The 16,222-nt window shown below is 37.2% G+C and overlaps 1 protein-coding gene across 1 annotated transcript; it reads left to right on the top strand.

The window, feature by feature from the left end:
• The first annotated feature begins 461 nt into the window (after positions 1-461).
• Positions 462-8,020, top strand: LOC131951643 (sulfotransferase 1C4). Its single transcript, XM_059313986.1, has 6 exons — positions 462-633; positions 1,233-1,459; positions 1,619-1,748; positions 2,997-3,091; positions 6,653-6,830; positions 7,713-8,020. The coding sequence occupies exons 1-6, from the start codon at positions 462-464 to the stop codon at positions 7,826-7,828; spliced, it is 918 nt and encodes a 305-aa protein (XP_059169969.1). The 3' UTR covers positions 7,829-8,020.
• The last annotated feature ends 8,202 nt before the right edge of the window (positions 8,021-16,222 follow it).

Consider the following 16,222-nt stretch of genomic DNA (forward strand, 5'->3'; position numbering starts at 1 on the left):
AATGTTAATTAACGCATGATAAGATAATGTGAGCCTCATGTGAGAAAATATTTTATGTTTGTGGTCCTTGGTTTTTTTTTTTTTTTTTTTGGTTTTTTTTTTTCAGGTTCAAGAAGTCAATATTTTACTCTTGCAGACGCGGTCAAAGTAAAAGGCATAAAATCACACTTTGATAGTTTAAAAAAAAATAATTTGATAAATTGATAGAATGTTATTGTGTCTTTCAATTATTATTGTATTAATTTTAATTTAAGCTTTGTAGATTTTAAAGCTGTAACTTCCTTTTCAGAATGGGCTTACAACTAATGTTTGTAGGTAGAGTGGCGCCCTATTTATATAGGTAGGACGGCGCCCTATTTATGTAGGTAGGACGGCGCCCTATTTATGTAGGTAGGGTGGCACCCTATTTATATAGGTAAGGTGACGTACGTATATCTCTTCTATGAACAGACTCGACCACCATGAGCAGACGACAGGACTGCCAGACGTCTAAATTCAAGCACGTGCTCCCCGGTCAACACGTCTATGACGGCGTGCTCTTCTTTGGGTACTCACCCCCAGACACGCTGGACAAGGTCAAGGCTTTTCAAGTCCGGCCCGATGACGTCTTTATTGTCACCTATCCTAAAGCAGGTAAACATTTTAATCTAACATAGGGCAGGTTAAGTAGATTTCGTCTGTTTCATTACCAAGGTAAAGGGGGTTAGCATTATTTACTTTCCCTAACGCGAGTCAGGTGGACTCAGGTACGACTTACAGACACTCAGTATCCTTACCACTAGATCAGCCGCTCCACTTATTTTACTAAAATACAAGTACATAATCTCATGATCATTTTCCCGTTCGTGCCCAAGACACATGGGGCTGTTGAAGTAGAGTTTATCTGTTTCAGAGACCTCGGCATATTAAAGGTTAGTTTGGTCAGCACGATGCCTAGTCGCCTTTTTTTTTTCCTAACGTGAGTTAGGTACCCATCAGAGTTGGGTGGGATGTTCTACTGACTTGAACCCGGATTCGAACTCGAGACTTTCGGGTCAGCAGTGTAGCTCTCTACCGCTAGGCAATACAAGTATATTGGTCAGAAACTCTTGTCTTTCACAAAAACTAGCAATACTTTTTCAAATTGCTTAACCATAATTAAATTTTAATTAACAGGAACATAAAACCACAATTGCCGTTGGCACCATGTCACATGACCTGTAGACTGTGTTATCTTACCTGGATTTCCCCAGGCACCACGTGGATCCAGGAAATCACCTGGCTGCTGATGCATGACGGGAACTTTGAGGGTGCCATGGCAACGCCTGTGTACCTGAGGTCACCTTTCTTAGAGTTCAAGGACTTAATTCTAAACGAGGTCGGCCTTGACCTAGCCGAGGCTGCCTCGTCCCCCAGGGTGATCAAAACCCACCTGCCGTCAAAACTGGCACCGGCGGAAATACACGAGAAAAAACCGAAGGTTTGATTTTTTATTAATTATGCAAATTCCAGTTTTCATTTAACAAATTATTTTTTTACTGAAGTGTGTCAACGTATTTCTTTGAAATTCTCTTTTGTTTTAGAATTAAATTAGTACGGACCTAATGGATTTTTAAAAAATGTTTTGTTTTCTATTTAGGTGATCTTGTTTTTTAGAAACCCTAAAGATTTGTGCGTTTCGTACTTTCATTTCTACAAGAGCAGTTCGTCTTTTGGGGATTTCAAGGGTGATTGGTCAGAGTTTTTAGAGATGTTTTGTGAAGGACACGGTAGGTCAAAAAAACTTTTTGTAGCCTTTTATATATATATATATATATATATATATATATATATATATATATATATATATATATATATATATATATATATATATATACTTCAATAATATAATGAATAATAAAAAGGTTTACGACACAAATAACGATACACAAAACTTAACACACTCCACGTCCTCCTCCAAAACAACAGGACAACAAACTGCCACACACCCTAGCACACGCTCTGTCACCAGTCAGCTGACAATCCTCACGTGAACAGCTCAGCTCCATGTAAACACATTCAACCAAGGGCTACAACTATACACAAAAAGAGGGTACCTGTCATTCCAGCACACACAACACACACACACACACACACACACACACACACACATACAATCATGAGGAAGCTGCATGTGAGAGACATAACAATAAAATGGGGAAAGTAAAAAACGATTGTGCCGTTTACAAGTAAAATACCTTTCAAAAACATAAACTCTACTTCCTATAGTCCAGGTGTCAAGATGACCTGTATTCCTAACTGCCAAAGAACCCTAACTCATGTTTATCTGACTTAAAGTCATGACTTCTAAAGACACAACGTTACGTGTTACATTTTATACGTGACATATCAAGTGTATAAACAAAGCCATGTCTTCTATGCCTTACTTTATAAGTAAAACAGTAATGTCTAAAGTAATGTCTAATTAAAACCTGACATATATACAGCAGCATCCAGAAGTGGTAGATTGTTTACAACTAAAACCAATACAGCTCATTTACGTCCACCCCCCCCCCACGACCCCCCTACCCCTATGACTATGGAACGGCGTGGCTTAGCGGTAGAACGCAAGACTGCTAACGCGAGTTCGAATCCGGGTACAAATTAGTAGAATTTTCCAGAGTCCACCCAGCTCTAATGGGTACCCAACTCGCGTTAGGGAAAACAAAGACGGCTGTGCATATTGCTGACCACACTGTCCCTTCATATGTCGAGGGTACCTGAAACATTAACTCTACATCATCTGCCCCATGTGTCTTGGGCACGAACGGAAATAGATTATGATATTGAAAATATACTAACCAGTATCCGCCCCTGTTCCGGAAACTAAAATCCCCAGCCCCCAACTAAAACTACAAGCCCCCCCCCCCCCCCCACCGTCACTAGAAATACAAGCCCCCACCCCTACCCACCAAAGTTACACCCCCTCACCGCATTAAGTGTCTGAAAGAAACGAACTATCTGCCCGTATGTTTCAGTGGACCACGGCTCGTGGTTTGAGTTCACGAGAAGCTGGTGGACCCAGAGGGACCTGGCCCATGTCAAGCTGGTTTATTACGAGGACATGAAGAAGGCGAGTATCCTACCGTATTTAATCCATTAGTATCCTACCATTACCAACACCTACCTCTATTTAATCCATTAGTATCCTACCGTTACCAACACCTACCTCTATTTAATCCATTAGTATCCTACCGTTACCAACACCGTCGCCTCTATTTAATCCATTAGTATCCTACCGTTAGCAACACCGTCGCCTCTATTTAATCCATTAGTATCCTACCATTAGCAACACCGTCGCCTCTATTTAATCCATTAGTATCCTACCATTAGCAACACCGTCGCCTCTATTTAATCCATTAGTATCCTACCATTAGCAACACCGTCGCCTCTATTTAATCCATTAGTATCCTACCGTTAGCAACACCGTCGCCTCTATTTAATCCATTAGTATCCTACCATTAGCAACACCGTCGCCTCTATTTAATCCATTAGTATCCTACCATTAGCAACACCGTCACCTCTATTTAATCCATTAGTATCCTACCGTTAGCAACACCGTCGCATCTATAATCTGTTTAATCCATTAGTATCCTACCGATCTGTTTAATCCATAAGTATCCAACCGTTACCAACACCGTCGCCTCTATCTAATCCATTAGTATCCTACAATTACCAACACCGTCGCCTCTATTTAAGCTATTAGTATCCTACCGTTACCAACACCGTCGCCTCTATTTAAGCCATTAGTATCCTATCGTTAGCAACACCGTCGCCTCTGTTTAATCCATTAGTATCCTACCGTTACCAGCACCTACCTCTATTTAATCCATTATTATCCTACCGTTACCAACACCGTCACCTCTATTTAATCCATTATTATCCTACCGTTACCAACACCGTCACCTCTATTTAATCCATTAGTATCCTACTGTTACCAACACCGTCACCTCTATTTAATCCATTAGTATCCTACCGTTACCAAATATCGTCGCCTCTATTTAATCCATTAGTATCCTACTGTTACCAACACCGTCGCCTCTATTTAATCCATTAGTATCCTACTGTTACCAACACCGTCACCTGTATTTAATCCATTGCTTTCCAAACGTGTTTCCCTTTTCAAACCTATAGGCCTATATCTTGGCGCTTACCCCTACACACATCCCATGATACATACTATTACATACTCATATACATCATATATATATATATATATATATATATATATATATATTATCTATGTATATTTAAATACATAAATTTGTATTTGTGTATTATATATTATTATAAGTATGTATTATACATATACAATAAAAAACTATCTTATATATATATATATATATATATATATATATATATATATATATATATGTATATATATATATATATATATATATATATATATATATATATATATATGTATATATATATATATATATATATATATATATATATATTACAAAAATGATAGGTATTGTCCATTTCTTTTATTTCACAATGATTTTTACAAAAATAACTAGTCGGCTATACAGTAAGAATAAGTAGGCTACAGACAATTAAATAATTATTATAAAATAACAATTTGCCTTACATGTTTATTTGTAAAAATATTTGCGTCAACAGGATAGTAATTAAACAAATTTGTTTAATATTTTTACTTATTTATTTTTAGTCGATGAACATTACAGTTTAAAATAGATGTCCCAATTTAGGGAGCCAAAATGTTATTGGAATTTCAAGTGGGACTTAATAGTCTGAATAAATATTTCATAAATAATTAAAATTATTTAAGATATATCTAGGTTATAAGTTTTCAATTTAATAAAATATTTTTTGTATTTTTACATAAAAATAACCAATTGAGAGTTTCAAAATAAAACCTTAAAAACTGTTTGTTAAATTATATAACACGAATGTATTTTTATATTGATGTATTTGTACCAATTAATGTATGATTTATTTAATGGAATTGGTGATTATTTTAAAGTTGTTTCCCATTAAACGGCATGCATAGATTTACGAATGGGAGGTAATTCTATGCCATTAGTTCTAGCTGCTTCGAATTAAAACTTTCTACGAACGCCCTGCTTTCGTTGACTAATCACAGCCATAATATATAGATACTTTTATACATAGTGTGTAAACTGGTGGTTTTTATTTTTCATACATAAACATTTTTTTTAAAATTATTCGATTATCTGTTTTAAAAACTTTGCAGCTCTTTCGTCAATAAATGTTTCATTTCGAGGCGACTTGCGTGAGTTGTAAAGGGTAAATGTTTGACATATTTTGTGATCTTTATATAAATCACACACACAAAAAAAAAAAAAAAAAATATAAATCACACATACTTATTAATACAAATTATACAAGCATCGATTTTACGTTTATTGTTCAGTCGGAAATGGGAATGGCTGCTTATTTATTTATTTTCTAACAGAATATTTCTAGATCTATGATCTATGCAAAATTTAAAATATTTTATTAGACTTCATGTATTTTCTTAGAAGATTAGAAACTCTTTGTAGAAAAGTGGTCTATTTTATTTTGCCTCAGACATGTAATTTACAGCGTTAGTTTACATTGCCATGTTCGCTTTAGTATTACAGTTTTCATCATCGGCTTATGAGAGACTGATAATAGATTTACAGTAGTAATGCTTCTTAGTATTGGAAGGGATCCCCTCCAGCACAATTAAGTATACGTTTCATCTGGTTATGCGCCATTGAGGCCATGGACTCCGATTTCAGCCTGCTTTTCTTTTTGGATTTGCTTCCATAGCCTTTGTCCAAACAAGAACACACTACAAGGCAGCAGTTGTTTGATTTTGGATCTGTCTCTCATAGAAGAGTGTTTGTCCCCAGCTAACGAGCCTCATCTGCCCGAGGGTTCGAATTCGAGACTCGAGACTTCAAGTATTCGATTGTAGCCTCCCTTGAAAGTTTACCTTCCTATCTTTTCCTAGTCTAACAAAAACCATTTCACAGTTAGCCATAGAAGACATCCTTTGGCAGTGGCGTCGCTATATATATATATATATATATATATATATATATATATATATATATATATATATATATATATATATATATATATATATATATATATATATATATATATATATATATATATATATATAGGTGTGTGTGTGCGTGTGTGTGTATATGTTTGTGTGTGTGTGTGTCGCCCTACATAGGCCTAAAATTTAAATATATGCCACATACTGGTATATGTACGTGTATAAGCTTTAATCACTGCAGCCTTAATAGTAACTATGTTGATCTGTAGTCTGTTTATAATACAGTTGGATGTAGCATTGTTTTCTTTATAGTTTACGTTTACGTCGTGGTGTCGCCCCCCCCCCCCCCCCTTCCCCTCTTGATATAATTGTCGATTTTTACTTATAAGACTATTTAACTTAAATTCATCACTAATGGATCTGGAAAAAGAGATTTCATTCTATACATTTTGCAATTTTTTGCCTTTGGTGCCCCCTCCCCCCCAAAAAATGGTGTCACCCAGTCCGCACCCCCCGCCCCCGCGACGCCTCTGTCCTTAGGATATCTCAATCCTGTTTGTTTTTTACACAATGTAATAAATTTCGTCACTGTAAATAATGTCTTTTAACAAGAACCCTTTCGACGCGGTTCGCGAACTGGCTGATTTCCTGGGGAAAGGCGACCTCGATGACGTCACGATCTCACGCATTGTGACGCACTGCAGTTTCGAGAAGATGCGGGAAAACCCGATGACCAACCACCTGGATGTGTATTCCATCGACAGCTCTGTCTCGCCACTGCTGCGTAAAGGTATGGGGTTGTCAGCTGGTTGGTCTTGTAATAGTAGTATGGTTGGTCGCTGCTATGTAAAGGTATGGGCTTGTCAGGATGGTTGTTCTTGTAATGGTGTATGGTTGGTCGCTGCTATGTAAAGGTATGGGGTTGTCGAGATGGTTGTTCTTGTAATAGTGGTATGGTTGGTCGCTGCTACGTAAAGGTATGTGGTTGTCGAGGTGGTTGGTCTTGTAATAGTTAGTGGTATGGTTGGTCGCTGCTATGTAAAGGTATGGGGATGTCATGATGTTTGTTGTTGTATTGGTGGTATGGTTGGTCACTGCTACCTAAAGGTATGGGGTTGTCAGCTGGTTGGTCTTGTAATAGTACTAATAGTGGTATGGTTGGTGGCTGCTATGTATGGGGTTGGTTGTTCTTGTAATTGTAGCATGGTTAGTAGCTGCGAAGTAAAGGTATGGGGTTGTCAGTTTAGGGTAAGGGTTAGGGTTCCAGGCGTTTTAGTCAGTTTTAGCCTCCTTAGAAAATAGTCAGTAGATTACATTACTCTTTGGTCCGCTTATGAGACGGCGTGGTCGTGTGGTAGAGCGCACGACTGCTAACCTGAAAGTCTCGAGTTCGGAACTCGGGCTCGAGTCTGCAGGACGTCCCTGAGTCCACCCAGCTCTAATGGGTACCTGACTCACATTAGGGAAAGTAAAGGCAGCTGGGCGCAGTGTTAACCACACAATCCCTTCAAATGCCGGGGTCACAGAAACAGGTGAACTCTACTTCGTCTGCATCATGGACCGCCAGGACCAGAGTTAGGGCTAGGATAATAATATCAGCAAGAAATAGATTTAAATTCTCCATAACGACGAACCATGAATAAGGCTATATTTTTTAATTTACATATTTCAGGTATGGTAGGGGACTGGAAGAGACATTTCACGGTAAAACAAAATGAAGACTTTGATCAACTTTACTCAGAAAAGCTGGGCCAACTAAACATTCCCTTCAAATACCAACTGGATTAAAAAACCGCCGCTGCTATTTATTTTTTTAAGGCTGGCTACTGTTGTTTAGGTCAGGTATCGGCAACCTGCCGCTATTTTGATGTCAGGATGCGGCTCTCCAACTCCATGAACAAATATTAATAATTATACTATTTCATTTTCAAAACTCATAACAAATATTATACTGTAAAGAAAACCAACTTTAAACAAGATAAAAACACTCATTAGAGAACAGTGAGAGTAGGTGAGGTAGAAAGTATATGGACAGCTGACAGCCGCTTGGGCACCAGGCCAGAAGCGTAGCGACCCTTCCCGGCGCCCGGGGACAAACTTTCGATTTGCACCCATCCCCCTCGAACTTTTCATTTGCACACCCCCCTCAAACTTTCAATTTGGCGCCCCCCCCCCCCTAAGGTCGGCGCCCGGGGACATATGTCCCCCGCCCCCCCCCCCCTCGCTACGCCTCTGCACCAGGCCCAGCCCCACAGCCGTGCTGTGGACTGCCACGTGGCAACAATTCCATGCTTTTAAGTAACAAATCAAATTTTTTATCTAATCCAATTCAAATACCCTAATATTGAAATAATAATGTGGCTCTTTATAAACTGGGACATTTTGTATATTGTAATTTTTGGCTCTTCCGTCTCAAAAGGTTGCCGACCCCTGGTTTAGGTTATATTAGTATAGATTTAGTGATTTAAAATATGAAAAAAAAAGATATTTTTAAAACATTTTTCTTAAATTCTTGTTAAACCTAGACATATTGATTTGTTAATACTGTTTTAAAGCCGGTTTGATTTTGATTAGTTTTTAATCCTATGCATAACCTTTGAAGTTATATCTAAGTAAATTGCAAGTGAAATAACAAAGCGCAAATGAGGATGGATTGGGCACACCTTATGTAAACCAACCTGATCTAGTTACATCACCAGACAGGCATTCATATGATTGGAATCCTCAAAGAAAAAGGAAAATGGGTAGGCCAAAATAAACTTGGAAAAGATGTTGACAGAGCAATACATGCAGGCAAAATTTCATGGACCAAGCTTGGAGGAATCACTGTAAAACCCAGTACGAAGGAGATGTTTGGTGGTGGCTCCTGTTCTCTACAACTTACTACAAAGGGTCCTTAGGAATGATGATGGGGAATTTACAAGGGAGATAATCAGTAAAATATTAACTTCTTACTATAAATTTATTCTTATTAGGGTTGTAGATTTGTGCCTACTGTGTAGTTATATATTAACTCCACTGTATTTTAAATTGATATGTAATACTAAGTCCGTGTTTATCAAATTAATAACTTTAAAGTTTATGCCCCTAACGTTGAGATTTGAAGCGGCGGCAAAATGTAATGGTTTGACACTGAGATCGCAATACACTCACAAGAATGGTCTGGCCGAGTGATAGAGCTATCGGGTAGTAACTTGATAGTCCCTGACTATGATAGGTACCTGACTCCAGTCGAGGAAAGTGAAGTCTGCTGTGCAAATAACTGACCACAGAATTCGTTTATACAAAGAAACAGGTGAACTCTACTTTATCTTCCCTGTGCAATTTCAGGTCTGAAATAGTACTATATTAAGCTCATAATGAAGTACTTGCTGTAAATTTTGAATGGTCTGTTAAATTTTCAATTGAACTTGATAATTGTCTTACAATAATAATAGACTGAACATGTTTGAAAACAACTGACCGCGCGGTTGATCATGCTAGAATACTTGCAAATTTAGCACTGACGGTCCGGAAGCGTAATGAGGGCCGGGGTGTGAGGGGGGGTGTAGTGCCAAACGGGATGGGGAAAAATAGCTCAATCGGAGCTGTATTGCTAATTTATATACAGTCAAAGATAAGAAAATACACTGCCAGTTGGCTTTACTGAATTTATTTAAATGTATTCTGTATCAAAACTTTTTTGAGACAGAGACTGGTAAAAAATAGCCCCCGACCATTCAAAAGTCGGGGTGGGGGCTTTTTTCGCCAACGTTAATGTAACAACATGAATTCTTTGTTGTTGTGGGTTAGCTTTCATACAGGAACACGAGCAACAGTGACAACTTCAAATGACAACTTTATTTACACTATGTACAGATAAATCCGTGGTACATCCATATTTGAAGATCAACTGATATAGGTACAAATAATAATCACGACTCCAAGTCATGGAGACATCTTACATTCACTGCCATCGTTCCAGTCCCAAGTCCTAGCACACAACACACGTTCACCTTTCGCTCTCTCTTTTATTCGCTGCTTTCTATCCCTTTACGTCAATGAGCGATCTCCCCCAAAACACGGAAAAACACATGACGATCGCTCAGACAGTCCTTCCGCTAGCCAGGTACTCTTCATTCATGCAAAACACAATATAATAAAGATACATAATAATACAGTCTGTGACACGTCCCCCCTTCGAATAAAATTTTGTGTAACAAAATTTATAAATACAATATTAGTAGGGCAGGATCATGTGCCAGACAACAAAATTTATAAATACAGTATTGGTAGGGCAGGATCATGTGCCAGACAACAAAATTTTTTATACATCTCAAAAAACATGGAAAAATACATTCTTTGTAGACTAATGCACAAGCATTATGTGTAATATATTCAAATATGAGAAAGAAAAACATTTCAATTACCCAGTAATTGTAGTATAAACAAGATAAATGAGTTTAGTAAATTACCAAACTATAATACATCGTTGAAATTATCAAAGACTTAATTCAACTCATAATTTAAATAACTATATCCTACGTGGTAAAAAAAAACTTCCTTATCATCAAGGTATGTTATTACCACGCATGAGTAATATACTTTGTTGTCTCCCCTAGTCGACCCATTTCAGTCATATCTAGGTCACAACACAACATTCTTGCCTTTCACAGGTATCGACTAATACACAATCAGTGTTTCTTCCAGACTTTTTTCTCCGGGGGGGCACTTGAAATCTTCGGGGGGGCGGTAAACTTTCTTCGGGGGGGCGGACACTGTTATAAGTATATATTTTCTATATAAATTATATAAATTTTATTTCGTTCGGGGGGGGCGGTAAAAATTTTTCGGGGGGGCTTCGCCCCCCCGAAGAGATGCCTGGAAGAAACTCTGTACACAATTCATCATTGAGACTTCCGTCTTATTGTTATGCGGAATAAATAGTCTCTAACTTTTACTTTATACATTATTCCCTGTTAATTAATAGTATAGAATAGGTTTAACATAATACAGTTTACATTCTTTAGATATAGTACACAATTTATGTTTACTCAAACACATTATTTGATATTTATATATTACAGTTACAGACTGTATAATATTAATAAACTGTCAATTGATAATTTATCTTAGCATCCTCTATAGCATGAGTAATCGTTCTCGTGCAGTTGACGATGACCTGTATGCCATCTCTCCCTCAAATTGTAGCTTTTAGCTGTGCTACCATAATCATTTCCTAGATTTCGTGTAACTTGCGTTACTTCATTTGTTTTAATATTCTCCTCTGGTTTCTGAACGTCAGTAGTTATCTTGCTTTGTGTACGTTCGTTTGGTTCATCAATCAACTTAATATAAATATTATGGCATTGCTTTGGCCTCTCATAATATGTGTTGCGTCGGTAACTTCCATTAGTATACCTATTCACACTTTTGTTATTCTGATTTGAACTTGATACATTATTCCTTAAATTACTGTATTTCTCACATGACTTTCTGTGTACATAATTGTTTCTTCTCTGATTTGCCAACCTATGCCAACATTGATTTTGGTAATGACCTGTTTTTCCGCAGTAAAAACATCTAGATTTTGGCTTCTTATAAACATGGTGACTGTATTCATAGTTTGCTAAATTTCTTTTACTTTCATTCTGTGCATCAATGACATTATAATTTCTAGTTACTGTTTCATCTTTCTTAACTTCCTTGTGCTTCTTTATTGATTCTAATTCACACATAAATTTCTTTGTTAATTTCTCCATTTCTTTGTTAAATTTATTCTTGAGTTCTAGTATATCTTCTTTATAGTTTGATTCCAATTTTCGAAGTAAATCTTCAATAGGTACGTTCTCTTCATTGTGGCTTATTAAGTTCACTGATTCATTAATCATCATTAGTTTATCATGATTCCTGCCATTCTCCGATGGACTTATTAAATCATCACTGCCATTCACTGATGGGCTTATTAAATCATTTTGACTAACATTCTCTGATGGACTTGTTTCTTGTTGACTGCCATTCTCTGATGGACTTGTGATACAACTTTCAATAATATTCTCGTGTACCTGCGTATCATTTAATAAAGAGTCAATCTTAAGACATTCTAATGTATCTGTCACCTTTAAATCATTATTAAGTTCAACCTCTGTTTTTTCCTTGGGTTTCAATTCTTCCTGGACTATGTTACTCTGTTCTTCATTCCAAAGGTTGCCAATATTTACTTCTTCAAGTTCTGCTTTAAATTCTGTCTGTTCACTTTCTAATTTTGTTTCATTTGTGTCTGTTATAGCTTTCATTTCTAATAGTTCTTGTTTATATACTAGTTCATATAGGCCAACTTGTTTTTCCAAAGTTTCAGCCCTTTTATCTGCTCTTTGTTTTCTGTTTCTTTTTTTCCGCTTTCCTTTTAGTTGTACAGTCTCTTCTACTTTATCTCCATCTGACATTTCTTCTTCTTTTTGCATGTCTGTAATAGCTCTTGATCTATTACACACTATTTCTATCATATCATCTAGTTCTCTCAATACATTTCCATGAGCTCGTCGGGGTTGGTCTGTTTCTTCGTCCCATGCTTCTTTTGCTTCTTCTATGTCTTTTTCAAGTCGATTGGTTGCCCAGGCTATCTGCTTATTCATCTTCTTAATGCCTTGTGCCCTCGTCATTTCCATATATTCTTCCAGTTCTGTTTCATGCTTGTGCTTTCTGTCATCTTCTTCTCTTTTTGCTGCAATCTTCCTTTCATCATCTTCTATTTTCCAATTCCTTTCTTCTAACCTCCTAGCCCTCTCTTCTTCTTTTCTAGCCTTCTCTTCTTCTTTTCTCTCAGCTTTCGCCTTAGCAGCTTTCTCTTCTCTAGCCTTCTCTTCTTCTTTTCTCTCAGCTTTCTCTTTAGCAGCTTTCTCTTCATCATTCTTTAGTAGATCTTTTATGAACGCCAACCTGTCTTCCTTCGGAATGTCAAGTTCCTTCACTAGTGCTGTATATTTTTCAAAACTCGACATTTTGATATATTTTCTATTTATGACATGAAATATATAAATTCATTAGTTAACAATAGGTAAATGTTAATTAATTTACAATACCCTTTCTTGTATTCTGGCTTTGTTCAGTTGATTACAGACATCTGGTAATCCAAGAAAAGTTCATAGTACATATATACGTCCAAAAACAGTTCACTTTGTTGATTCCAAAAAGTTGAAAAAAATTCAAAATAGTTCTAGTAGCCTGTTACAGAGTAGAAATTTGTCCAGTTTTAGATAAGACATCTTTAGGAACAGTTTAGGAACAGTTACAAAAATAAACTTGATCTGCTAAATCCAAACAGTAGAAAAACTTGAACAGCTAATCCATATAGAAAAAACTTGAACAGCTAAATCCAAACAGTAGAAAAGAAACACTAAGACTTGATCGGCTAAATCCAAACAGAAAAAACACACAGACGATATTTACTCGACATTGGTGAGACAATATCGAAATAAGGTGATAAAAATTATCACGTTGATGACTTGACTTGAACAAAACGTCTGACTTGACTACAGCAACCCTTCTGACTTGAGTGTAGATAGATGACTTTCAAGAACTTGACGTACTTGGTAAACAGTGGAAGACCACAGACTGTAATATCTCCATTTCTGACATATGTAGCACCAATTCTTCAACCACTTGTGACATCATAAGTAACAGTAATACAATGTAGCAACATCACTTTATTGCCTCCACTTCTGACACCATAGCAACGGGTGTTGCCCCCACTTCTGACACCATATGTAACAACATGAATTCTTTGTTGTTGTGGGTTAGCTTTCATACAGGAACACGAGCAACAGTGGCAACTTCAAATGACAACTTTATTTACACTATGTACAGATAAATCCGTGGTACATCCATATTTGAAGATCAACTGATATAGGTACAAATAATAATCACGACTCCAAGTCATGGAGACATCTTACATTCACTGCCATCGTTCCAGTCCCAAGTCCTAGCACACAACACCCGTTCACCTTTCGCTCTCTCTTTTATTCACTGCTTTCTCTCCCTTTACGTCAATGAGCGATCTCCCCCAAAACACGGAAAAACACATGACGATCGCTCAGACAGTCCTTCCGCTAGCCAGGTACTCTTCATTCATGCAAAACACAATATAATAAAGATACATAATAATACAGTCTGTGACAGTTAATAACTTTATATCGGGCTAAAAGTGGGGGGGGGGGGGTAAACTTGATAGTTCGCCCGGGGCGCCGGAAATGGTCGCTACGCCTCTGTCATGGTCTCACTGGTACATTTAGTTCTGATTATTTACCTACTACATGTGGGGGGGGGGGGGAGGACTTCGATTGGAGTAAATAAATAAATTCGCAAGAGCTGTAGAGCCGCAGCTCTAAGGGGTCATCCATTTCTGACGTCCACACGGGGGGGGGGGGGTCCGAAAAAATTGACTTTAGCGGACGCGTATGGACTTTTATAAGAAAAAAAGTGGATTTTTGTGGACGGACGGGGGAGGGGTCCAAAATCCAAAAAAAAATGTGTGGAAGTCATAAATAGATGACCCCTAAACCACTCGCATAGGACGGTGTGGCTTTGCGGTAAACCGCACGATTGCTAACGAGGACTGAACTCAATACGTGAGACCGCATGTTGTCCTCTGACTGGATTGACTCTCCAGCTCGTAGACTCTCTCTAAACATACGTCTGTGACTTTGTCCTTTAAAAATACCCACACCACACGCATACACAAAGTATATGTTAAGAGCTGAAGAAAAATCTCATAGAAGCTTTAAACTTTTATTTTTTAAAGACAGTCGCAGTAAAAATCAATATTCTAAGAATAAGGCTTCGTTTAGCATATGTAAAAAATTGAAAATAGAAAACCAATCTAGAATATTTTAATTACACTTTGATTAATAATTGTTTAGTGATTATAAAGTAATTTACGTTTCAGATCAGTTTTTAAATACACAGACAGAGCTAAAAATTCAAACATTTAGGTTACAGGCAGTTCATGTTAAGAAATAAAAAATGCAGATTTAAATAGGTTCACATGTTAGATAAAAATCAGTTATCGTAATAGTTTCAAACATCGAATTTCGGCTTATGTTGGTTATACCCAGGAACTGTTGGTTTTAAATTTGAAGCAATAAGATTAAATGATAATGTTGGGATGATGTTTTAAACATATTACAAAAAGACTTTTGCTTTGTTGAAATTTTCATTTGTAAACTTTTTTCTAACGAGTATGGTAGGCCACAGTGGCGTAGGCAGGGGGTGTTAGGGGGGGGGGGTCATAACCCCCCCATAGACCCCTCGGTATATATATATAAAGTATGAGGGGGTGCAAATCGAAAGTTTGAGGGGGGGGGGGGGGTTGCAAATCGAAATTTGAGGGGGGGGGGGTGCAAATAAAAAGTCTGAGGGGGGGTGCAAATAAAAAGTTTGTCCCGGGTAATAATTGGAACCCCCCCCCCCCTTGAGACGATCCTGGCTACGACACTGGTAGGCCACATATTTGAAACTTTACAGTGTTTTACTAAAATTACGAATGTGTAAAAAAAATGTGTAATATTTTTTATAACACATTAGCAATGAAAAAAAATGATATTTTATGTCAGAAAAACAAATCATCAAACCTAATATATAAACAGCCAATGAGCTAGAAAATGATGAGGCCAAACATATTGACGCCCCTTAAAAGTATAAAGAAGATATTTAAAAAATCAAGAGAACTAAAGTCAAATTCCTGAAGGCTTGTCTTGAGAAAATAAAGATCAAGATCTTGAGTAGGAAACGATTTAAGCTTCAGATAAAAAAGCAAAAGTGTAGAGCGTTCTTGAGGCCCCAGCTAAGAAACCAAATATCTACATCTGGAGACCCTAGCTAAGAAACCAAATATCTACATCTGGAGACCCTAGCTAAGAAACCAAATATCTACATCTGGAGACACTAGCTAAGAAACCAAATATCTAGATCAGGAGACCCTAGCTAAGAAACCAAATATCTACATCTGGAGACCCTAGCTAAGAAACCAAATATCTACATCTGGAGACCCAAGCTAAGAAACCAAATATCTACATCTGGAGACCCTAGCTAAGAAACCAAATATCTACATCTGGAGACACTAGCTAAGAAACCAAATATCTAGATCAGGAGACCCTAGCTAAGAAACCAAATATCTACATCTGGAGACCCTAGCTAAGAAACCAA

The sequence above is a fragment of the Physella acuta genome, unplaced genomic scaffold, assembly GCF_028476545.2.
Source record: "Physella acuta isolate Inbredline_101_S28 unplaced genomic scaffold, ASM2847654v3 ptg000819l, whole genome shotgun sequence".
Taxonomy (NCBI): domain Eukaryota; kingdom Metazoa; phylum Mollusca; class Gastropoda; family Physidae; genus Physella; species Physella acuta.

Bases quoted from the DNA above. Each gene is read 5' to 3' on its own strand.
- LOC131951643 (XM_059313986.1), top strand. From the start codon at position 462: ATGAGCAGACGACAGGACTGCCAGACGTCTAAATTCAAGCACGTGCTC. The intron at 634-1,232 runs GTAAACATTTTA...GGATTTCCCCAG, and splicing joins TGTCACCTATCCTAAAGCAG to GCACCACGTGGATCCAGGAA. The intron at 6,831-7,712 runs GTATGGGGTTGT...TACATATTTCAG, and splicing joins CTCGCCACTGCTGCGTAAAG to GTATGGTAGGGGACTGGAAG.